This window comes from Bos javanicus, chromosome 23, assembly GCF_032452875.1.
Source record: "Bos javanicus breed banteng chromosome 23, ARS-OSU_banteng_1.0, whole genome shotgun sequence".
Taxonomy (NCBI): Eukaryota; Metazoa; Chordata; class Mammalia; order Artiodactyla; family Bovidae; genus Bos; species Bos javanicus.
In genome coordinates this window covers 18,345,358-18,369,534 of record NC_083890.1, presented here as the reverse complement: position 1 = coordinate 18,369,534, position 24,177 = coordinate 18,345,358, and the positions used below count along the sequence as shown (strand labels likewise).

At 37.2% G+C, this 24,177-nt stretch overlaps 1 protein-coding gene across 9 annotated transcripts in view; it reads left to right on the top strand.

The window, feature by feature from the left end:
- SUPT3H (SPT3 homolog, SAGA and STAGA complex component) overlaps positions 1–24,177 on the top strand; it is a 416,365-nt gene that overhangs the window by 302,163 nt on the left and 90,025 nt on the right. For all 9 annotated transcript variants that reach the window (XR_009732847.1, XM_061398331.1, XM_061398330.1 and 6 more), the window contains 5 exons: positions 2,612–2,687; positions 10,028–10,140; positions 11,175–11,282; positions 14,840–15,007; positions 23,705–23,815. Coding sequence is in view for 8 of the 9 variants with exons in the window: in XM_061398331.1 (XP_061254315.1) it covers positions 2,612–2,687; positions 10,028–10,140; positions 11,175–11,282; positions 14,840–15,007; positions 23,705–23,815 (576 nt within the window). In the remaining variant the exon portion in view is untranslated. The remainder of the gene's footprint in view (positions 1–2,611; positions 2,688–10,027; positions 10,141–11,174; positions 11,283–14,839; positions 15,008–23,704; positions 23,816–24,177) is intronic.

Sequence of the window (24,177 nt, the reverse complement as noted above, 5' to 3'; positions counted from 1 at the left end):
CGGGCTACAGTCCACGGGGTCACAGAGAGCTGGACACGACCGAGTGACTGTGGTGGTGGTTTAGCCGCTCAGGGCCTCATGATTTCATTTTCTTAAGAACAGTTTGGGCATGTTGGTGGCAGTGACTCCATGATACATTTTAGGAAGATAATGTATAGAGAATGATCCCAAAGAAAAATACTGGATTAAAAACTACTGTAGGTTTGAGGCAACTCTTTATAATAAAAAAAAATCGGCTGCTTCAAGGAATTGAGAGTCCTGGACTTCAATTCTCACTTGATCACCTTTGGCAAATCATTGCTCTCTGAACCTCAATTTCCTTATCTTTGAAATGAGAGAGCTTTCTTAACTTCTTGGCTAAGATCAAGTATAAAATGAGGGAGACTGAACAAGAATTTTAAGCTGCTCTCTAGCTCTAATATGCCATGATTTTATACTGCCTATAAATCTTTGCTGTGGAGTCCACTGCTTCGCATTGAGTGTTTGCTGTATGCTAAGCACTTGGTGAGTAATTTCTATACATGGTCTAGTAGCTTCATGGGCTCCCAACCAAAAGTTTCTGCATTGATGCTAAAGGAATTGTTAAAAAAAAATACATCAACTGTCACTGTCTAGGCCTGCCTGTATGTAGGTGACAGGTCTTGAATGTTCAACTTCTAGAAGAAAAGTTAATATTAAAAATCTCATTAGGAGCTTTTTTTTTTTTTTTCCTCTCCAATTTTATTTTATTTTTAAACTTTACATAATTGTATTAGTTTTGCCAAATATCAAAATGAATCCGCCACAGGTTTTATGTAGTTGTCTGAGTCCTTTCTGTCTAGTGTGTATTTGGTGGGTGAGGCTGTCTAGCTGGAGGGTAGCAGAGGAGACCTGGAGAACACATGGATAATCAAGGACTGGCGGCATTATGGTAATTTGCCCACAAGGTAGACCAATTATGGTAGCATTTGTTTATTCCACAAGTGTTTTATTCTCATTTACCACGTGTCAGATATTTTCTAGGAGCTATAAATTCAAACCTGAGAAGTTCCTGCTATAGTCAGACACAGACAGTCAGATGTACATACCGACTTGCATACATAATATATACATGCATTAAAGATATCAGTCTCAGAGGGAGGGTTTTTTGTAAAAAAACACATTGGTAAATAATTTGAAATGTTCAAAGCACATAAATTATCCTTTCCTTGCTTCCCATTTTCCATTAGTAAATGTATATTGAGTCATGTATCAGATACATTAAAAAGGACAAAACTAAATTGCATCAAAAAAATACTTCTGAGTACATAAAAATTCAGTAATATACCCTTCCAGAAACATGATCAGATACATGCACACCAGGATACATGTACACATACATGCATGGCTGTGGGTGTAATATTTACTTGTAAGTGTCAGAAAAGAATACTTGAACCGAGAGGATAGAGAAGCCTGGGTTTGTGTCAGTACATATATATGTTTGTGAGTATGTATCAAGGAGATTAGGAAGGAAAGACGAGAAGGAAGGAGAAGAGGAAGAGAAGGAAGGGAAAAAGTAATCGGTGGTCTTAGAAGGAACCACAGTAGTCAGTAAATTTTGCCTTAACACCGCCCCCCCCCCCAACACACACACACACACAATCTTTTCTGTATGGCGCTGCAGCTAGATTGTTGGAATTAAGTTGTCCGCCCACCCAAATCTAACAAAATGCAAAAAATAATAATTTCAGTTCCTAAAAAATATAAAAATACCCACAGACATTAGAAGTGGTACTTAATGTACTCTACCAACTGTGATAAAGAAAACTTGCTAAAAGTCCTTCCAAAGCAGAAAAAATTTTTTTTAAATCTCAGGGAATTTTTTTCCTTTACTGGCCAGAAACTCATTCCAAGAAGTACCAGCCTGTCTCATTTCAAAATGCTTCCTTTGCCAAGGAAGCGGAAGCGGTCATATTCTTTCCCACCAAACTATGGATGAATTATAATTATCCTACCTCTGGTGGGACAGTGAAGCAGCAAACATCTGCTATACTGAATCCAAAACCCCACGAATGAAACTATACCAAACTGTGAATCATACCTGGACGCAGATTAAAGGATTTGTGTTGTGTTTACCTTTTTCTTGATTTTCTTTGCCATTTAAAATATGGATTTTTTAGCTCTGGCTCCATGTTCTATGGGGAAATATATGGGTTCCATTTGTTGACTCCTATGTTAATGTTGAAAAACCTTAGCTTTAAGGCAGATGGATAGTAAAAGTTAATAACAGATTTTCTGTTTAATTTGTTATCACCTCACAGTTATCTTTTTCTTTAAGAGGACGGTACAGTTAAAGAAAATTCAGAAGTGCACAGTCTAAGTAAGGTCCTTTAGTTTTTTTTTCTCCCAATATAGTAAAATTAACAGAGGACTGGAAAATGGTTTTTTAAACTTTACTTATAAAACAAGCAAGCTTCAAAACTACTGTTACTTACAAAATTTTGTGTATCATGGTGTTTAAGGTGGTACTAAAGTATTCACCTAAAGTAAGGAAAGGAAATGGAATTTATGCTCTTGAGTTTTAGCTGTGAAAACATATAATACTCCGCTTGATTTAAATTTGGGTGTGTGTCTTTTTATTTTCATCTATTAGAGAGCAGAAAGACAAACTCGAGTTATGGATTCAGCTCAATATGCAGAATTCTGTGAAAGTCGACACTTAAGTTTCTGTAAGTAAGCATTTAACTTGGCTTCATTATATGTTTAAGAGATTATGTGTTACAGATACACTAAAGTACAACACAATCTCTGTTCCTTAGAAATTGGTGAATTTAATACATGTATGCATAGTTATAACTGTTATGGAAACAACCTCTGCATTGTAGGGGAACCCATAAAAGGTTTTAATCCACTCTGCTGTTTTGCGGTTCTAAGTATTAAGAGGTTTTAAAGGATGCTGGTAATACACAAAGAGCCATGTTAATTATTCACGTTACTTTTAGTCAGAAAAATTCCATTTTTCTTAATATTCCCATCTAACTTTCTTTTTCAGTTTCTTAGTCATGTTTGCACTAGTACTGCCGGTTGTGCTTGACCGTAGTGGGCTGTGGTAGCACACTCATGACATTTAAAAGCCCGCAATGTTAATAAATACCGAACTTTCCCTTCGCGCGTGCATACTCATATTGCCACAACAGAATGTGTCAGCAGTCTCTTCTGTCTTCGTCTGTAACCCCCTGCTGTAGGCTGTGTTCCCTGTTAGCCAAGGTCATTAGTCCCCACCTTGTACCTTTGGTAAAACGAGTGCCGCCCCGCCCCTGCACACAGCTCATCAAGAGTACATAAAGGCTTGTGATAAACAGTGGGCCAGACTGTGTAGGAAAAACATCCTTACAGCAACAGTTCAGGGATGACTAAGACTTGCAGGGTAAAGGTCAAAGAGTAAGTGTGATGAAAAGTCCAGTTAAAAAATATGACAAAGTAGCACATGACCCTTGTCTGAGAAATCATAGACACAATGGTGTCTTTAAACAACAAGCTATTATGTGGTCACAATAACAGCGTATTCAATTTGGAAAAAGAAAATGAGAGCTTCATTTATAGATCATAAAGTGCAAATAAATGACACATTTCAAACAGCACCCCATGTAAATGTCAGGAAAATATAGGACAACATGTTTGGGGAGGTTTTTTTTTTCTCCTGACTAAATATACTTTGCAGTCTGACTAACAATTTGGCATCATACATCTGTGAAGCATTAAGTAAATGACACTTCAGATCATGGCAATTTCAGCAAATGAGAGGTTTTTGTATTGTAAATTTTAGGTTTAAAAATGGCATTCAAGTCTTTTATAAGTATAAATCTCCATTTTATAAAGTAACATTCAGTGCTATTGAACTATTTTTTTGAATCATTCTTAATTTACTTAAAGAAACAAGTGCTATTTCACACTAAAACATGTAGTGTCCTGATACCTCTTTTGTTTAAAAATCTGATTTTTCGTAAGTGAGTTTTTTGGTTCATAACAATAATAAACTGTAGTAGATTAAAAATTAATATTTTCCATTTCTGTATAAAATAATTATAGTATAAACAGTATCTTATGCTCAGTTTTTTTTTTTCTTTAAAGAAGAGGGACTTGGCATTGAAAAATATTTCTTCATATAGTGCCACAGTACTTCATCATGAAACCTTAGTGGGAGAATCTGTTTTCTGTGCCACAGTACTGTCTTTGGGAATGCTCAGTCCAAGGGGCTCAGCAGTTCCAGAACTAGACTCTTCATGCCTTTGCTGATACATGACCAAGGTACAGGAATTGCGATCCAGCCATTTGTGTCTTTTTAAATATTTAATCGTAGTACTCACTAGCTGAGACTGCTGGTGCATTTAAAAATGACCTGACCTATCTATAACTTATAAAGGCTGAGGGTGAGCTTTACAATTAGGACACTGATCCCGTTCACCAGTATTTTGGTTTTATATTTATACAAGTCAGATCATCATTTCCCTTTAAAAGTCTTTTAAAATCTGATATTAATTCACAAAGCTGTAATTTAGTTATAATTTGATAAACCTGTTTCCAGTCTTTTCAACCCCATTGTTTCATGTGTGGTTTTTGTAAACAAATACCTAAATTTTCTTTTTAATCAATCTGAGTATTGTACTGTAATTGATGAGTTTAATTTATATGTATTTAATTACTTATACATTGGGGTTTATATATGCTATCTTATTTTATGTTTTGAATTTACTGTGCTTTTTTATTTGGTTTTCCTCCTCTTATTTGGATTGATGGTCTTTTCTTGATCCATTTTTCACAAACCAGTTTGTGTATTACTTATTCTATTGCTATTATTTTAGTTGCTATCCTTAAATTTTCTAAAGCACATTCCTGGCCTAAAATTTCTTTAAGTTGGTAAGTACAGGCATACCTTGTATTGATCTTTGCTTTATTGTGCTTCATAGATAGTGTGTTTTTTTAACAAGTTGAATGTTTGTGGCAGCCCTGCCCTGTGTCAAGCAAGTCTTATTGGTGCCATTTTTCAAACAAGATTATTTTTAATTAGGCTGTGTACATTTTTTTAGACATAATGTTATTTTACACTTAATAGACTACAGTATACTTTAAACATAGCTTTTTATATGCACTGGAAAACCAAAAATTTCATGTAATGTGTCTTGTTGCAATATATGATTTATTGTGGTGGTCTGGAATCAAACCCACAGTATCTCCAAGGTATACTTGTATCTGAACTTTCCATCTCAGCCTAATTTTGTTTTTCCCAAGCCTCTGAAAGTACTTTAAAGCACTCCTTTTTGTTTTAAAAAAAAATGGCTTTACTTTGTCCTCATATTTAACTGATAGTTTAGTTAAGTAGGAAATTGTAGACTAATAGTTATTGGTTAAAACATGATTCCATTGTCTTTTTGCCTCTGTTGTTGGTGAGAAATCTGATGTCTGTTTGTTTTATGGTTTCCCTGTGGGAGAAAAGAAAAGAATGAAGATGTTGCTGCCAGGCCCTACAGTATATGGGGAAATTAACAGGCTGGCAAGCAGCAGCTGATCAGTCTCTCTCTCTCTTTAGTCACTAAGTCGTGTCCGACTCTTGTAACCCCGTAGACTGTAGCCTACCAGGCTCCTCTGTCCATGGGATTCTCCAGGCAAGAATACTGGAGTGGGTTGCCATTTCCTTCTCCAGGGGATCTTCCTGACCCAGGAATTGAACCCAGGTCTCCTGCATTGCCGGCAGATTTTTTACCAACTGAGCTATGACCACCATCCCTATTTATAGCTGATCAATAAATAGGTATAAAAAGAAAGAAAGAAGGAACCCCTACTATAAAAGCTTCCAGGGAGGGAACTTCCCTGGCAGTCCAGTGGTTAAGACTTCACCTTCCAACACAAAGGGTGTGGGTTTGATCCCTGGTCAGGGAGCTGAGATCCCACATGCCTCATAGCCAAAAAAATAAAGCATAAAACAAAAGCAGTATTGTAACAAATTCACTAAAGAGTTTAAAAATGGTCCACATCAAAAAAAAAAAAAAAATCTTAGGGAAAGAAAAAATTCCAGAGAAAACCATGCCCTCTTAGGAAGGCTATTTTTGATTCACCCAAATAACAGTGATTTTGCAGAGAGAGAAGTTGCAGAAGGCTTTCTTCAGAGTACAGTGAGCATCACAGAGGGCCCTGAGGGAAGGGTCAGGACTGGCAGGGCTGGTGAAAAGGGATATGGAAAAAATAATGAAATAACATGGAGGGGTGAGAGGTGAGAATGGAATGACTTTTGCCCCGGTTACTGACGAGAAAGACAAAGTATATGAGAATTAACTAACCTTACATTTCCATATGAAATTATTATATAAAGTTTATTTCCAGCACAGGCTAAAAACCAAGGAATATCAGAAGGAGGATGATCCTAGGAACTTTTGACCTTTGGTCAAGGTTCTGAATAAATTGATAAATTTATTGATCATTATTATCGATCATTATTATTCTGAATAAGTTGATAAATTTCTAGGATTAATCCTGATACAGTGAGAAAAGGGATGAAGGAAAAGGAACTCATCGAGTCTGATGCCCTCCTCAGATCTGGTAAAAACACACCATCATGACTGGAGGTCTCTATGCATCTTGTGTTGGACCCACTTTTACCCTGGCAGGATCCATCTCTGAAACAGTCCTTCCCATGTCTCAGGGACAGAATTACCTAAGAATCTTCACCTGTTGCAGGAATAGGAGTAACCCAAGCAGTTTGGGAGAAGGAAATGGCACCCCACTCCAGTATTCTTGCCTGGAAAATCCCATGGACAGAGGAGCCTGGTGCACTATACGGTCCATGGGGTCGCAAGAGTCAGATGCAACTTAGTGACACCAAGTAGTCTTATGGGACCTCTGTGCATCTTTTCTGATGTATGGAGCAGTTTGGATCCTGTCCTTTTACTAAAGAACTATCTATCATTTGTTTGTTCTTTCATTCATTCACTTACTCATTTCTTCTAGAAATATTTATGGTGAATGCACTAATGCCGGGCACTATTCTGGGTGCTAGGATACCACGACACACCCAGGGTCCTCACCTCTGCCTTCTCAGTGTGGAAGAGCTAATGAGGAAGGTGCCCATTCTGTTGCGTAGATGGACAGATCTGACCAAGAGCTCTCCTTTCCCTCACTTTTAAAATCAAGTGTTCAGAGCAAAGTCACTGTTCAGTTCAGTCACTCAGTCATATCTGACTCTTTGCGACACCGTGGACTGCAGCACGCCAGGCCTCCCTGTCCATCACCAGCTCCCGAAGTTTACTCAAACTCATGTCCATTGAGTCAGTGATGCTATCCAACCATCTCATCCTCTGTCGTCCCCTTCTCCTCCCGCCTTCTATCTTTCCCAGCATCAGGGTCTTTTCCTTCACCATCATCTATCAGAGGGCAGACAGACTGAAAACCAGAATCACAGAAAACTAACCAATCTAATCACATGGACCACAGCCTTGTCTAACTCAATGAAACTTTGAGCCGTGCTATGTAGGGCCACCCAAGACAGATGGGTCATGGTGGAGAGTTCTGACAAAATGTGGTCCACTGGAGAAGGGAATGGCAAGCCACTTCAGTATTCTTGCCTTGACAACGCTATGAACAGTATGAAAAGGCAAAAAGATAGGACACCAAAAGATAAACTCCCCAGGTCAGTAGGTGCCCAATATGCTACTGGAGATCAGCGGAGAAATAATTCCAGAAAGAATATAGAGACAGAGCCAAAGCAAAACAGCACCCAGTTGTGGATGTGACTGGTGATGGAAGCAAGGTCTGATGCTGTAAAGAGCAATACTGCATAGGAACCCAGAATGTCAGGTCCATGAGTCAAGGCAGATTGGAAGTGGTCAAACAGGAGATGGCAAGAGTGAACGTCAACATTCTAGGAATCAGCAAACTAAAATGGACTGGAATGGGTGAATTTAACTCAGATGACCATTATATCTACTATTGTGGGCAAGAATCCCTTAGAAGAAATGGAGTAGCCATCATAGTCAACAAAAGAGTCTGAAATGCAGTACTTGGATGCAATCTCAAAAACGAAAGAATGATCTCTGTTCATTTCTAAGGCAAACCATTCAGTATCATGGTAATCCAAGTCTGTGGCCCAACCAGTTTCCCTGTAACTGTCTGTCAAAGGGAGAAATGAATAAGGTGCATTTTATTGATCTTGCCAAATTGCTGCCTGTTAACTTCAGAAGTATTCCACAGATGTGAACCAAGTGTTGGTGAGCTATTACAGCTTCCTAGTTAGATGGAATGTTACATGTCAGAGAGCACTGGGAAGATCGGTTCCTTTAGGGAGATAGCTTCAGTGGGGATCACCGTAACTCGGCCACGGCTGACAGCTTTGGATACATGCTTCAATAGCAGGACTTAATGTCTCCTGTGATTTATTTCACAGAAAACTCTCTGTATGTGAAATCCAGGAGGACTGTATCTATCAGGATCAAAACATCATGCTTGGAGTTACCATTAAGTGTTTCACAGACTTGTAGGACCAGATTAACCAAAAGAATAATCAGTGGATTTTTTAAAGATGATTATGTTATAGATGTGATAAAATCTTGACTATCAATCTTTTCCTCTAGATTACTAGTTAAGTTAGTAATATCTTATTACTATTAATAAGTAACAATATATTAATAATAACTTATTAATTTATAATTATTAATTATAATTATTTATATAATTTATAGTTTATTAATAATATATTAATAGTAATAAGTGATATCTTATTACTGTGGCCCTATGTCACATTAGACTGCATAGTGCTGTGGCAGTTTCGAGATACCTAACAGAAGATTCCTTGTGTTTTCAGTACTGGTAGGTATGCAGAGAGATGAGATGCGTGGTGTCGACCCACAAAACTTGTAATGTGGCTTGTGAAATCACGAGCAGACACAGAATGATCTCTGATAAGTGTTCAGTAAATGATTGGAATGGGGAACGTGTGTCTGTGGCCCTGGGCAAGATTCATATGAATGAAGCCAAGTGATAGGAGAGTATCCCATGCAGGGGTCAACACAAAGAAGATTAATTCAAGCCCAGGTGACATTTTAATTAGGGAATAATATAAAGGAAGGTTGGAATCATTCTGGGTGGTTTTGAGAATCACGCTTAAGAATATGGACACATTTTTCATCAGGAAAATGTAAGCACAGACTTAGATCAGGCCAGATATCAGTTTGTTCCATTTAATTCTAAATTCACAACTTCGAGCCTACTCAAGAAACAGACCTATTTTGAAAGGTAGTAAGCTGAGTGCAGAAGAATTGATGCTTTTGAACTGTGGTGTTGGAGAAGACTCTTGAGAGTCCCTTGGACTGCAAGGAGATCCAACCAGTCCATTCTGAAGGAGATCAGCCCTGGGTGTTCTTTGGAAGGAATGATGCTAAAGCTGAAACTCCAGTACTTTGGCCACCTCATGTGAAGAGTTGACTCATTGGAAAAGACTCTGATGCTGGGAGGGATTGGGGGCAGGAGGAGAAGGGGATGACAGAGGATGAGATGGCTGGATGGCATCACTGACTTGATGGACATGAGTTTGAGTGAACTCTGGGAGTTGGTGATGGACAGGGAGGCCTGGCATGCTGCAATTCACAGGGTCACAAAGAGTTCGACACGACTGGGCGACTGAACTGAACTGAAAAATACATTTCCGTGTGTTCCTTTTTTCATCACAGATTCTTTCTTCCAGGATTTTCTTTCCATAAGAATAAAGTTACATCAAACAAGTGATTCTTCTGACTATTGTTAGAACAGAATCTATGGTCAGTGATAAGCTATTCTAACACACTGTAAGAAGTGCTAAGCATTCAGTGGTTTAACGTACTTTTAGGCAGCAGAGATATGAAAGATGCAAATGTGTAAAGGCATTCTTGGGACTAGAATATATCTAGACACTAATAAGATTTTTTAAAAATTACATTTTATGCACATTGTTTTCAATAGATATATTTTTCACTTTGTGATAGTAATATGCAGTATTAAAACACTTCAAAAACTAAATATTCTCTACTTTTTTTTTAATGACTAGCCAAAAAAGGGTCCAAATTTCGAGACTGGTTGGACTGCGGTAGTATGGAGATAAAGCCCAATGTTATTGCTATGGAAATTTTAGCATATTTAGCGTATGAAACTGTGGCACAGGTAAGAACTTGAATCTGTCGTATCAAGCTGCATGTAGCTGCTTTCCCCTTCCACCTGCTGCTCTACCAGGACTGAAAACAGCCATGAGTTCTCTTCTATGATAATCTCAGTATTTGCTGAAATTTAGGCCAATTATGGAGAAGGCAATGGCACCCCGTTCCAGTGCTCTTGCCTGGAAAATCCCATGGACAAAGGAGCCTGGTGGGCTGCAGTCCATGGGGTCGCTAAGTGTCGGACACGACTGAGCGACTTCACTTTCACTTTTCACTTTCATGCATTGGAGAAGGAAATGGCAACCCACTCCCAGTGTTCTTGCCAGGAGAATCCCAGGGATGGGGGAGCCTGGTGGGCTGCCGTCTATTGGGTCGCACAGAGTCGGAAGCGACTTAGCAGCAGCAGCAGCAGGCCAATTATGTTTCTCTGCATCCTCAGCTCCAGTGGGTATTAGGCAAAAGTGACTGTTTCTTGCAACTTTAGCCAAACCAGAAACTATCCTTGCCTAGTTTTCGTCAACATTGAATTCCAAGTACACATCTCTCTTGCTTAGAGATTATTTTTGGACTTTGAAAAATACCTCTCTAGAAATGTACAATCCACTGAGTGCTTCCCAAAACCTGAGTCTGGAATCACTGTCCTCTAGTAGTTTCTCAGAGCCTGGTTCTCAGACTGCAAGCATCCGCTTCACCTTGGTTCTTGTCTAAAATGTAAATTTCTAAGCTACATCCTAGAGCAGCTGTACTGAATTATTATTGACTCTCAGAGCATGGAACCCAGAAATCTGTATTTAAAAATGTTTTCCTAGAGATTATAAACTTTGAGAACCACTCCACTAGGAAGTCAGACTTTATCCTTTGTGTTCATGAGTAGGTCCACGTACCAGCCATGAAAGCATACCTTTATGTCCACAATACAGATGTTTTAGGCAGACCATCTTACTAATAACATTTGGGATATAATTGCTTGTATGTAGTTACCGTTTCAGTCACCTTGGTGACTGTTTCCAGCTCTGTAACTTTCTTATTCTGATCTTCTAGTTGGTGGATCTGGCTCTTCTTGTGAGGCAGGACATGGTAACCAAGGCAGGAGACCCCTTCAGCCATGCCATCTCTGCCACCTTCATTCAGTACCACAACTCTGCTGAGGTGAGTATTAAAAAATCTGGCTTTGACACATCTGTGGGGTTTTTTTTTTCCCCTCATGTTTGGTGTTTACATTAGTAGTTCTAAGAAAAAGATTATGTAGGAATATATAGCCTTCAGTCACAGAATCTTAATACATTCAACATTCAAACAAATACCTACTATGTTTCAGGCCCTAACAGTCCACTTAATGCAGTGATTTTATCACCTTCTCTTAGCCTTATTTAGTATTCCTGGCCCTTCAGTGAAAGAGTACCTCTCATTTCCATGGGAGATGAACACTTGGTTTAGTTAACTGAATAACATGGAGAAAAGTTATGTATTTAATTTCTGCTTCAAAGATGAAAGGATTATTTTATTCATGTAATGATAATTCCTGGCATTATTGATGGTTGGACTTTCCAGTTATGGATCCATCTCTAAACATGATCTAAAGAAATACGGCTCCATGTATCCTTTGGGGTTTGATTGACCCAATCATGCAAAAATCAGATCCTTTCTATATTCAGTTTCTGTTGCTGGGATCCCCACCTGTGGGGACTGTGGAGTCTTCTTTCCAACTTTAAGGCTTTATATAATAAGTGTGTGTCATTTTTGGCATAAAAAATAATTCCTGTAAACAGCATGTGCCTAAAAACCATAAATGTAACATCTAGTTAATGAATTTGCAAATAATCTGACTTTTTTTTTACACTAACATAAACATCAGTTTCATACAATTCAACCTAATGACCATAAAGAGGGCAGCAAGGAGGTCTGGTTAACATTCACATGTATAATATGAGGTGAGCCTCAGACCAAGTTAGGTGAAACCTATAACCTGAAAATGGCTACTAAGCCCCTTTGAGAATCCGAAGAAAACTGTAAATCCTTTCTCCATAAATACATTTGCACATTTTGTATACAACTTCAGGGCATTCAGAGACTCTCTGAAACCATTCCGTGAATATAAAGGATCTGTGAACCCACTGGACTCCAAGTTTAAGTGTCTCTGCTCTGAGATACTTATGAGATATATAAAGATATATGCCTGTATCTTATTACAAGCCAAAAGTATGACATCTTTTTTATGCCCCTTGTGGAACCAAATTGGCTTAGAACTAAAGTAGGAATTAAAATGTTTATGCCCATTAAAAATCCATTTTTGTCTTGAAAAAGGTTATACATCATTATCAGTGAACATGCTTCAAAAGTCCCTAAAGCACACCCAGTTGATTAAACAGTATTTGTTTTCTTTATGTTACAAACCCAAATTATGATGTCAAAGAACACCCTTTAAACTGTCTTTGGTACGTGTTCACTCTATGAATATGTGTAGAAGTATGCTTTTCATTAACATCAGACAAATTTGTTGTAACATTTCTAATTAAAGAAATTTACAGTGAACATAACAAGCCTAGTTTTCCCATAACATTCAAGGGATTGCTTACGTGGCTAGGAAAACTGTATTTCCACCCCGCACTTTCTTGATTCTCCAGGGTGGCCAAGCTGCCCTGGACAGTGCTCAGCAACCACAGCTGCTGCTCCCAGCTACCCAGCAGTTAAGAAAGATGGCTTGTATGTGTTGAACTTCCTGGGCTCTCTGGGAGATGGGAGCAGGAGTGTCAGAAAGCATCCTGGCTAAATATGTTGATACAGGCCTCCAGCATTTCCCTGGCCGGCCAGACACTCCTCCTCCAATATGACTAGTGGTCAAAATGAACATTTGGAGGGACTCGAAGTCTTTCTGCCCTTTATTACCTAACTCAACACACAATGACCACTCTAGGCCAGGAATTCCTGTTCATCAGCATTGCAGGTCAGCAAGCACAATTAAGGGGCTGCTTTAGGGACTAAGGTTAGGAACCAGTGGGGGCTCTGGAGACTAATATGATCTGTATTCAGGGAGACAGAACATTCTGCAAAACAAGCAAAGCGGTAAATGAACAAACAGACAGTTCAAGATTTTATGTACTGATTTCCAAATGAATGTCATAGACAGAAAGTTCAGAGATAAAAGCAGCTCCCTAATTATAATGAAAGAAGACTTCAGAAAAGAAGTTGAGTGTTGAAGAAAAGATAAAACTTTGATGAGATGATAAAAGTGGGGAAAATACTGTAGGCTTTGGAGGCAGCATAAGTGCAGTTGTACAGGGAGGAAAAAACCTGATTAAAATATTCAAGCCAAGGATTCATTGAGAAGGGAAGTAGGAAATTAGAAAATAAAGGCCTTAGACACTTCGGGAAGGAAGAATTGAAAGTTTCTTGGCTAAAGAGTGATGAGTTCAAAAGGGTATTTTAAGAAGATCCAAATGGAGGTGCTATGTACAGTCAATTGGATTGGAAACACAAGGCATGGAATTAATCACATGCATTCTATTTTAATAATTGTCATTCTTGAACACTAGCCATATAAAGAAGTGAGCTAGTTAAACTTAGGTTTCTCAGATTATCAAGGTTAATATTAATTTGAATTAATTTTCCAGAGTTTTTTTTTTCAAACACATGGTTTATATTCTGGAAGTAATGATCTCTAAGAATTACCTTGTTTTTCCTAAGAGCAACTCATGCCACATTAGCTTTATTCCTTCTTGTTTGATGTTTCTAGGCAAGCAGATCAAAGAAATATTCTTGAAAACAGTATCTGAATTTCAGCAAAATGTTTTACAAAGTTTAGCATAATTTTTTAAATAGGTCAGTAGATAGCCTAGTTATTACAGTTGATAGGATCGGGAAAATATAGATTTATAATACTATATATGAAAAAGACTTATTTGCCTATAAGTTTCTTATAATGATAAATAATAAATATTGTGACGGTACTGAAAAGGAAACATCACAATATCTTTTGTTTTGTTTCAGTGTCTAGGCACCATCTGAGAGGATGGACATTGACAAAGTGGAGGCCATCTAAAGGAGAGTAATAGGGGTGGGAGGAGGACCCCGAAGGCACGTCTCATAATAAGTGGTAGAAGGGACTTAAGGTGCTTGACCTGTAGAAGAGAAGAGGCTGTGAGATAGACAGTCTTCAAATATTTGAAGGACCTCCACCAGGGAGAGAGAACAGACTTGCAGGCATAGTCAAAGAAAGCAGGTAGATGTGAGGGATGTTCTGAAGGAAGGAAGAGACTAGGTGTTGGAGGAGCTAGGGATAAAGCTGCAGTGACCCTAAAGCACTGAGTGTGAGTTATTTCACCCTGAAGTGAAGGCCGGTCACCATGATACAGAGAATGTCTGAAAGGCATCCTGTTCGGGGGGGAAAGTTTAGAACTTCCTTTTGAGTGCTTTTGAAATACTGACAAAACTTCTCAGTAAAAATATCTATCTGACTGAATCAGCAGAAATTTTGGAAGCTGTATCTGAGGAATCCTAGTTTTCATCTGAATGATCAGACAGATTAGAAATTAATATATTTAGACCCTTAGGGGCAAGATGATGGCATCATTTCTGTGGACTGGATAATAATAAATGGGGTTTTTATATTTGTAACTTTCAAATATTACTGAATTAATGAACTATCTAAATAAAATGTTAGTAGAAGTTCTGGTTGCCTAATTTCAGAGCCACATGTCTTTGAACAGGGGTCTTGCATGAAGCCCTATCCAGAGTCTCCTGAGAACACACCTCCTCCTACACCAACAGCTCCATCAGCAGGCTCACAGCACTCGGGGAAGACCACATCAGGATCCCTAGGGAATGGGAGTGCTGGGCAAGACTCGGCTAAGACCAAGCAAAGGAAAAGAAAAAAGGTTAATATATTCTTCTATTTCGTTTTCTTTCTTTTTGGTGCAAAGAAAAGAGATCTTGGGGCTTCCCTGGTAGCTCAGCTGGTAGAGAATCAGCCTGCAATGTAGGATATCCTGGTTCAATTCCTAGATTGAGAAGATCACCTAGAGAAGGGATAGACTACCCACTCCAGTGGAGTGGAGCTTCCCTGGATGGCTCAGATGGTAAAGAATCCACCTGCAATGTGAGTGACTTGAGTTTGATCCCTGGGTCAGGAAATCCCCGAGGGCATGGCAATCCACTCCATTATTCTCGCCTAGAGAATCCGCGTGGACAGAGGAGCCTGGCAGGCTACAGTCCATGGGGTCACAAAGAGACAGACGTGACTCAGCACAGCACAGGGAGAGCTTACTGAGTTCACAGGGATGGAACATGTGTTCTGTTTTTCTCATTAATCAGATTTTAGAAACAGCCAATTTACAGCAAGATATTGATGTTTTCTAATACTTTATTATAAAAATTTTCAAACATACAAAAAAGTTAAAAGAATTGTAGAGTGAATACCATATATCTATCATCTGATTCTGCAATTAAAATTTTACTATGTTTAATATATTTACTATATTTACATTTACTTTATATGTATATCTGATTATTCTTTTATCCATCCACCAGTTCTTTTTTTTTGATACATTAAAAGGTAAGCAGCAGGCATCAGTATAATTTGTGCCAGAACACATAATTTTGTATAATGTATACATTATAAAGAAATTTATAATGTATACATTATACTTTTTTAAAAAAGGTAAAGTTTATATACAGTGTACCACTCAATTCTTAAGTATACCATTTGCTGAGTTTTGACAGATATATAAATACATTGTTTTCTGATACCCTCTCAAGATTACAAAAAACATTACTATCAGTTCCAAAAATTCTTTCACACCTCTTCCAGGCAATCCCGTCACCATCCCCAGAAAAGCAAACACAGTTCTGACTTTTTAGTTTTCTCTCTTCTGGAGCCTCATACAAAGAGAATATAATATGTATACTCTTTTGTGTGAAATTTCTTTCACTCAGGGTATTTTTAAAGTTTATGTTTTGAAGTACAAGTGTAATTTATTCTTCTTTATTGATAAGTAAGTTGCTTGTATATCAGTTTACTCATTCTCATTTTGATAGTTAGGCTATGTCCAGTTGGAGGGTATTATGAATAAACCTGTTACAAACATTATAGTACAAATCTTTATGGACAAATGCTTTCATTTTTCATAGGTAAATGAAATGAAATTACTAGCTAGAAATGAAATTATTGGATCATAGAGTAGCTATGTGCTCAGTTTTTAAAGAAACTACAAGAACTTTTTTCCCAAATGATTATATCATTTTATCCAAAGCTACAGTAATCACAACAGAATGGTACTGGCCCAAAAACAGAAATATAGGTCAATGGAACAAGATAGAAAGCCCAGAGATAAACCCACGTGCCTATGCTTAACTAATCTATGACAAAGGAGGCAAAAGTATATAATACAATGGGGAAAAGACAGTCTCTTCAATAAGTGATGCTGGGGAAACTGGATAACTGTGTAAAAGCATGAAATTAGAACACTCTCTAACACTATACACAAAAACTCAAAATGGATTAAAGAACTAAATGTAAGACAAGATATATAAAATTCTTAGGGGGAAACACTAGGTAGAACGCTGCCTGATATAAACAAGATCTATTTTGATCTACCTCATAGGGTAATGAAAATCAAAATAAACAAATGGGACCCACTTAAACATAAAAGCTTTTGCACAATGAAGGAAACCATGAACAAAATGAAAAGACAGCCCACAGAATGGGAGAAAATATTAGAGCCACTGCTTTTAATCACATGTCAGAAGATTTTGTAGCTTTTTTGTGTGTTTGTAATGTTCTGTTTTTCTCTGGATGTTTTCCAAATCATATCTTTATTTTTGATTTTAAGCAGTTTGACCATGATATCCATAGATATGGTTTTCTTTTGCATTTTTTCTGTTTAGAATCCTCTGAGCCTCTTGAAAATTGAATACTTTTAAATTGAGGGGGGAATTATCAGCTATTATTTCTTATTATTTCTATTATCTGCCTCATGTTCTCTCTTCTCCCCTTCTGAGATTCCAGGTATATTTTCGTTAGTTACTTTGGTATTGTTCAACGTGTGCCTGAAGCTCTGTTGAATTTCCTTTTCAATCTTTTCTTCCTGTTCTTCAGGTTGAATAACTTCTGTTGATCTTCCCTTATGTTCCAAACTCTATCTACTGTCCGTTCAGTCTTAACACTCATCCATTAATGTCTTGTTTCTGATATTTTGTTTTACAGTTTTATAATTTCCTTTTGATTTCTTTTTATAGTTTATTGTTATTTTTTAACTTCTTTTATTTCATAATAGCTGTTTTAAAACTCTCATATGATAAATTAACTATCTGGATTATTTTGATCTCCATTGAGTATAAGTCACACTTTCTTGTGTTGTTGCATGTCTAGTAATTTTAAATTATATGCTGGACATTGTGAGTAATATATTGTAGAGATTTCAGGTTCTGTAGTATTCCTATGAGAAGAGGTGGTGTTGGTGGTGTGTTCATATGTATGTTAAGCAGACTGTTTACTCTTCTAGATGGAACTCTATAAACTCCGAACTCAAATGCCTCTTCAGCAGCTAGACGCTCTCTTCCTTTATTTAGTTTTACCTTGGTTTCTTGGATTTAGTCCCACGAAGGAATAGCTTAGAAGTTAGTCAAAGATTTGGGTAAAATTTATACACTGAATATTTGTCTTCCTTTCTTTGATTCTGTCCTTTTTTGGGATTTTCTTTTTCTCTTTACACCTACTGTGGTTGCCCTGAACTCTGAGCTACAGTTCTTCATGCTTCTAAGGTCCCGTGACCCTGTACTGACTAGGGCCTACCCTTAGGCTAAAACAGAAAAACAGAAAACCAACCCACAGCCATTCCCTCCTCCTATATATAGTACTCGCCCTTTCAGTTTTTGTCCGGGTGAGATCACTCTTTTGCTTTCAGGTACTTGTTTTTTATAATTTGTCCAAAATGTATACTTTTCTCTACACGTTGGTTGGCACAAGAGAAACTGTTTGCCACTACTAGTAGTGGAGCTGTGCCAAGATATCATCTTATAACTGATGGTGAGCACATTTAAATTTCATCCTCGTATCTGGATTCCCCCTTCTATTTTCAAAGTGACAGAGCTCAGTGCTTCTTTATTAAGGGAAACTCCGAACAATAAAGAACTTCTGTATTGTAAAGTAGTTCTAAAGAATTTCGGCTATAGTGCTTTCCAACTCATTCAGTAACTAAAACTAGAGTGTAAAATATTACTTAAGGACCTCCTCAGTGGATTTACTTTACAAACTACGTAGAAATTTATAATTAACCTGGTAATTATGCATATGTAAAGTAATTTATTTATTTTTATTTACTTATTCGCATCTTCTACATTCAGGAAACTAAAAGTGTTAGTTGCTTGGTTGTATCCAACTCTTTGCGACCACGTGGACTATAGCCCGCCAGGCTTTTCTGTCCATGGAATTCTCCAGGCAAGAATACTAGAGTGGGTTACCATTTCTTACTCCATATTCAAGCTCTTGCTATATTTTGATTTTTTACTCACTGGAAACCTCAGCTGTGATGGTACTGAAAGCCAAGGAACTTGATGTATAATCATATCTTAATACTGTCATTTTAATCTTGGGAGTGTCCCTTATCTTCACTGTATCACCTATAATGTGGGGAGTTGGGAAAGTTTAGAATAGATAATATCTTGTGTTTTTTCCAAATTTTATAATATATGAATCTTTGAATTTGGTGATTCTTTATTATATTCTTTTCAAATACCTTTTCTAGTTAATTTCTTTAGTTTAAAAAAAAATCACTTCCTACTTACATAGAATGACAGATTACACAACATCTCAGTTAAATTTTGGAATGAGAAAATTAACTGTATTTAACTGTATTATACTATAGCCTTTAGCCAAGGAGTGGCCCAACTTCATCTGAAGGGAAATCCTCTATAAACTCGAAGAACTGAGAGAGCTCTGTGTACAAGAGTGAGAAGAAAAAAGACACTTGCCTGCCCACTCTGGTCATACATCAATCCATGTGGTCAGTGAGGGACAGAAGGCTACTAACCTTTCCCTTGCTCTGATCGGAGATACATATTACTCCTCTGTTACACCTCTGTAGAATCTAAAGTATCAAGTTTAACAGAAGATGTAGTCGTGAAAAGAGTAAGAGGGTTATCTGAGATTCCAGGTCCTTCTTAAATATTAGATTACCTGGCAAGGGGAAAGCTGAGAAAGGATTAAAAAAAAAGTTGTTTCTTCCCAACAGCTTTTATGTTGGGAAGAAAAGAGTCAGATAAGAGATCCTGGTGCAACCGAAGTTTCAGGGTAACTTCTTGTACTGCAGTTGAGTGTTGAAACTGTTGAAGAATTTTATTCAGTTCAAGTCAGCAAGGACAGAAGAGAGACAATGCCCAGATCCAGGAAGTATGGAGAACTCCGTGTGATACTTCCACTTCCAGTGTTGAGCAGCAGCTTCTGAATAAAAAGACATAACTAAAAACAAAATGGAAGAATCCAAGAATGGAATATGAATACAGCCGGGGGAAGGGCAGCTGACACATGAAGAAGAATTTTATCAACCACCTTGTTCTTGACTTTAGGAAATTAGGAGTTTAGTCCCCACAGAAATTCTGATAAATACACTATAGACAACAAGACTCAGTATTTTGTCAAACATGTGGGTTTCATTTTTGAAAATTTAAAGAATATTCCAAGATGTGGGCTCAAGCAGAATGAGAAAGCTAAATTGGTATATAAATCTAACAGTCTTCATATGTATTTATAACATAATATTTTTATTAGTGTAGCAAATACATAAATTTAATACTAATCCTTCTGTAACAGTTTTGAAGACTGTTAGAAAATTTATGAAGTCACTGCTGAAGTAAAAATTCTAAACTTGATACGAATTTTGAACTTAAACAGATTACTAGTACTTTGGTGAGGGAAGGGATGTTTACAGAAATGAGAAGGTATTTTTTGAGATGAAAACAATACTGCAGACACATTTGAGATGTAAAGATTTCCTTGCAAAGAACTCAGTGGGCAAATCAAGAGGGTGAAGAAGCACATGTGGTAACTTATGCTGGTGTTTGCAATGGCATAATTATAGCAGATAAACCAGAAATGGGCAAAAGAGAAATTTTAATGACATTTTTCACAAAATTGAATATTCTTATTTTTATATAAGGTAACTTCTTATTTTTAGCAATGATAACATGATTCAAACAGGATGGCTTACTTGCTGCCATCTTACAAATAGTGGCCACAAGTGGTTTCTAACTTACACTTCCTTCTTCAGTGTTCTGAAGTCTATTGGATCTCCATGCCAGAAGTTCTGGGAGATTTTGATCAACATATTCTATACCAAAATAGAACTTATTTGGGAAAGTAAAGGAAGAGTCCCTCTGCAATGGCCATGTAGCAAAGAAATAAATCCACTTTTCAGATAGAAAGGAGCTTTCACAGAGGAAAGCGCTGGAAAACCCCTTACCCTCTTTGTCTGCAGGATATTGCCCTCTTAACAAGCTGGAATCAAGATTGCCAGGAGAAATATCAATAACCTCAGATATGCAGATGACACCACCCTTATGGCAGAAAGTGAAGAGGAACTAAAAAGCCTCTTGATGAAAGTGAAAGTGGAGAGTGAAAAAGTTGGCTTAAAGCTCAACATTCAGAAAACGAAGATCATGGCATCTGGTCCCATCACTTCATGGGAAATAGATGGGGAAACAGTGGCAGACTTTATTTTTTTGGGCTCCAAAATCACTGCAGATGGTGATTGCAGCCATGAAATTAAAAGACGCTTACTCCTTGGAAGAAAAGTTATGACCAACCTAGATAGCAAATTGAAAAGCAGAGACTTTACTTTGCCAACAAAGGTCCGTCTAGTCAAGGCTATGGTTTTTCCAGTGGTCATGTATGGATGTAAGAGTTGGACTGTGAAGAAAACTGAGCACCGAAGAATTGATGCTTTTGAACTGTGGTATTGGAGGAGACTCTTGAGAGTCCCTTGGACTGCAAGGAGATCCAACCAGTCCATTCTGAAGGAGATCAGCCCTGGGCTTTCTTTGGAAGGAATGATGCTAAAGCTGAAACTCCAGTACTTTGGCCACCTCATGCAAGAGTGGACTCATTGGAAAAGACTCTGATGCTGGGAGGGATTGGGGGCAGGAGGAGGAGGGGACGACATAGGATGAGATGGCTGGATGGCATCACTGACTCGATGGACGTGAGTCTGAGTGAACTCTGATAGTTGGTGATGGACAGGGAGGCCTGGCGTGCTGCGATTCATGGGGTCGCAAAGAGTCGGACACGACTGAGCGACTGAACTGAACTGAATGTCCCCATGTTGTATGGGGTTGGCCAAAATGTCTGTTCTCACTTGTCTATGAGATCCTGATCAAACTTTTTGGCCAGCCCAACTCACAAAAGAGTCTTTAGCCTCACCAGGTACTTGATAATTGCATTTATTCTAATATAATCCAACTGGAACAAAGTACTTGGGATAAGAATCAAGAAAGCATTTTTTCTTTTTAAAGAAAAACTATGTGTGCACTTTTATATGAGTGCCAAAGTGAGGGGTTAAGATAATTTAATCCTTGTTATTGTGGGCACAGCAGTTATGTTATTTAGGGTATTGTTGGAATGAAACTGAGAAAGATACTCTAGAGTATATTCCTATTTGGCTTATTTCAGGTCTTGTTAAAAATAATCAAGCTCTCGTTTTATATTTTAGTCTTATTTCAGGTTCAGCTTGAATAATTAGATGCTCTTTGTAGGAATGTTTTAATTATTTTACTAGTTCATAATAATAAAAAAAATGCAAAGGGCACAAAAAATATATTTAAAAGGCACAGAAGGATGTACAGTGAAAAATGTTTCTTCTAACCCATATGCTCCAGACACCCATCTGTACTCCAAGAGAAAGAAATTCTGCACTGTTACTAATTTTCAGGGTGTCTTTGCAGAAATAACCTATGCTTAAATGAGCATGTACTGTTCAGCCTTTTAAAAAAAAAAAAAAAGCTGATAACATGGTTATCCAGTTGTACACCTGGCATTTTCTCAAACAGTATGTCTTATAGATAGCTCCATAGGAATCTATATGGAGCTGCCTCCTTCATTATGGTGGTTGCTGTGGTTTCTATTGCATTGAATGAATGTATCATAATTGATTTTATGGTTCTCTCCTTTATGAACATTTGCTTCATTAATTCAGATAGTACAGCAGTGACTGTCTAGCTATCTGTATTATTTTTTGCCTGTATAATAATATATCTGCAGGATAAATCCTTAGAAATCATGAAATTGTTGGATCAAACATGGTTGTATTTTTTCATTTTGATAAGATTTGCCATTTCACTCTCAGTAGAGGTCATGCTAGATATACCTCTATAAGGAATTCTGAGCATGGTACTTCTGCAATGAGAGTGATAAGTAATACATGGGCTACTATTTCTTTCTCTTGATTCTTTAATGTTGATGACTTGGCATCTGGTACCTACTGCACTTTTAAGTACATTAGCTTATCATTTCAAGAACATGGATGTGCTGTTTTTAATTTAAATAATAACCTACTGCTGTTGATAGCTAACATATGTCAGGCATTGTTCTAAGAGTTTAAACATATCAACTCATTTAATTTTCACAGCAACCCTATAGAGCAGTTAAAATTATTATCCTGTTTACAGATAAGGAAACTAAAATACAGGTATCTTACATGACTTGACAGAACTGGTAACTGAAATGGCTGGGATCTAGACCAAGGTATTTGAGAAGCCAGAGCCTACAACTAAATCATAAACATATAATACCTCTATTTCATTTTTTTAAAATCATGTTACATACATTTCTTGAGTTGAGATCCATACTCTTATTGCAAATAATCTTTTTCATTCTTGTGTCTTTGTGTACTTTCAAACTTGTCTTTTACAGATGAGGCAGATTAAAGTAATAGTTTCTGCTTTATTTTGTGTTTTTTTGTTTTTTTTTCTTTTTCTTTTATTTTTTTTTAAATTATTTTATTTTTAAACTTTACATAATTGTATTAGTTTTGCCAAATATCAAAATGAATCACAGAGGACACTTAGAAAACTAGGAACCAGGTTGAAATGATCTTCTATGGCCATCCCCTATATTATAAATAAATATATAGCAGTTTTACATTTTTTATTTTAAAATTGATGACTCTCAGGTTATTTCAGAAATACATCCAACAAGCTCCCAAGACACATTTATAGTAATAAATGTTTAAATGTTTTTTTTAAAAAAATAGCTTCCTGTAGTTCTTTCAGCAAGCTCACATGACACTTTTCAACCGCTCACAACCAGCTCTATTCTCCTGTACCTTGACATGCAGGCCTAGGTGAAATATTGGGGGCATAAAAATTGCATTTGGTTGGTCTGCTTGGAAGGGGTCATGTAAAAGTCATCTTTGATTTGCTAATGGAATTTTTTTGTTGTTGTTAGATGTAGTATATGGCAGCACTGATGTGCATCCTAAGGGAAAAACCGTCCATTTTATAAAAGTTTATTTTCATATTTTATACACTGTAGTTGTGTTGTGTGTTTTTGATTTAGTAACAATTTATGTGTTTTTCTGTCGCAGAGCACTGCGGCCTGTGGTGTTGAGGCTCACAGCGATGCCATCCAGCCCAGCCACATCAGAGAGGCCATCCGACGCTACGGCCACAAGATTGGCCCCCTTTCCCCATTCACAGTACGTAATAACAGAGTTATAAAAAGTTATATTTATAATCTGAAAGAATTTTGATTTTCAAGTGGTCAAATGAAGCAGCAGTGGAATTGTTGAAAGCAATTTGTGGTAGCTGTAATTTTGTTGTATAAAAGTGGCATAATTCTCTTGGGAAATAAGAGTTAGTCATTTTTGTCTCTTTTTGGAAGAACAGTTTTTTTCTCTACAAAATATTATTTTCTTTCAATTACAAATTATGCTTTTTTTTTTCCTTGGGGCTTATATTTTCTATTTTTCAAAGCTTAGGTTTATAAAACTTTTTTTGTCAAATTATATGTATCCAAATATTGCTAGAAGCACTTTATATTTTAAAATTGGTTAGATTG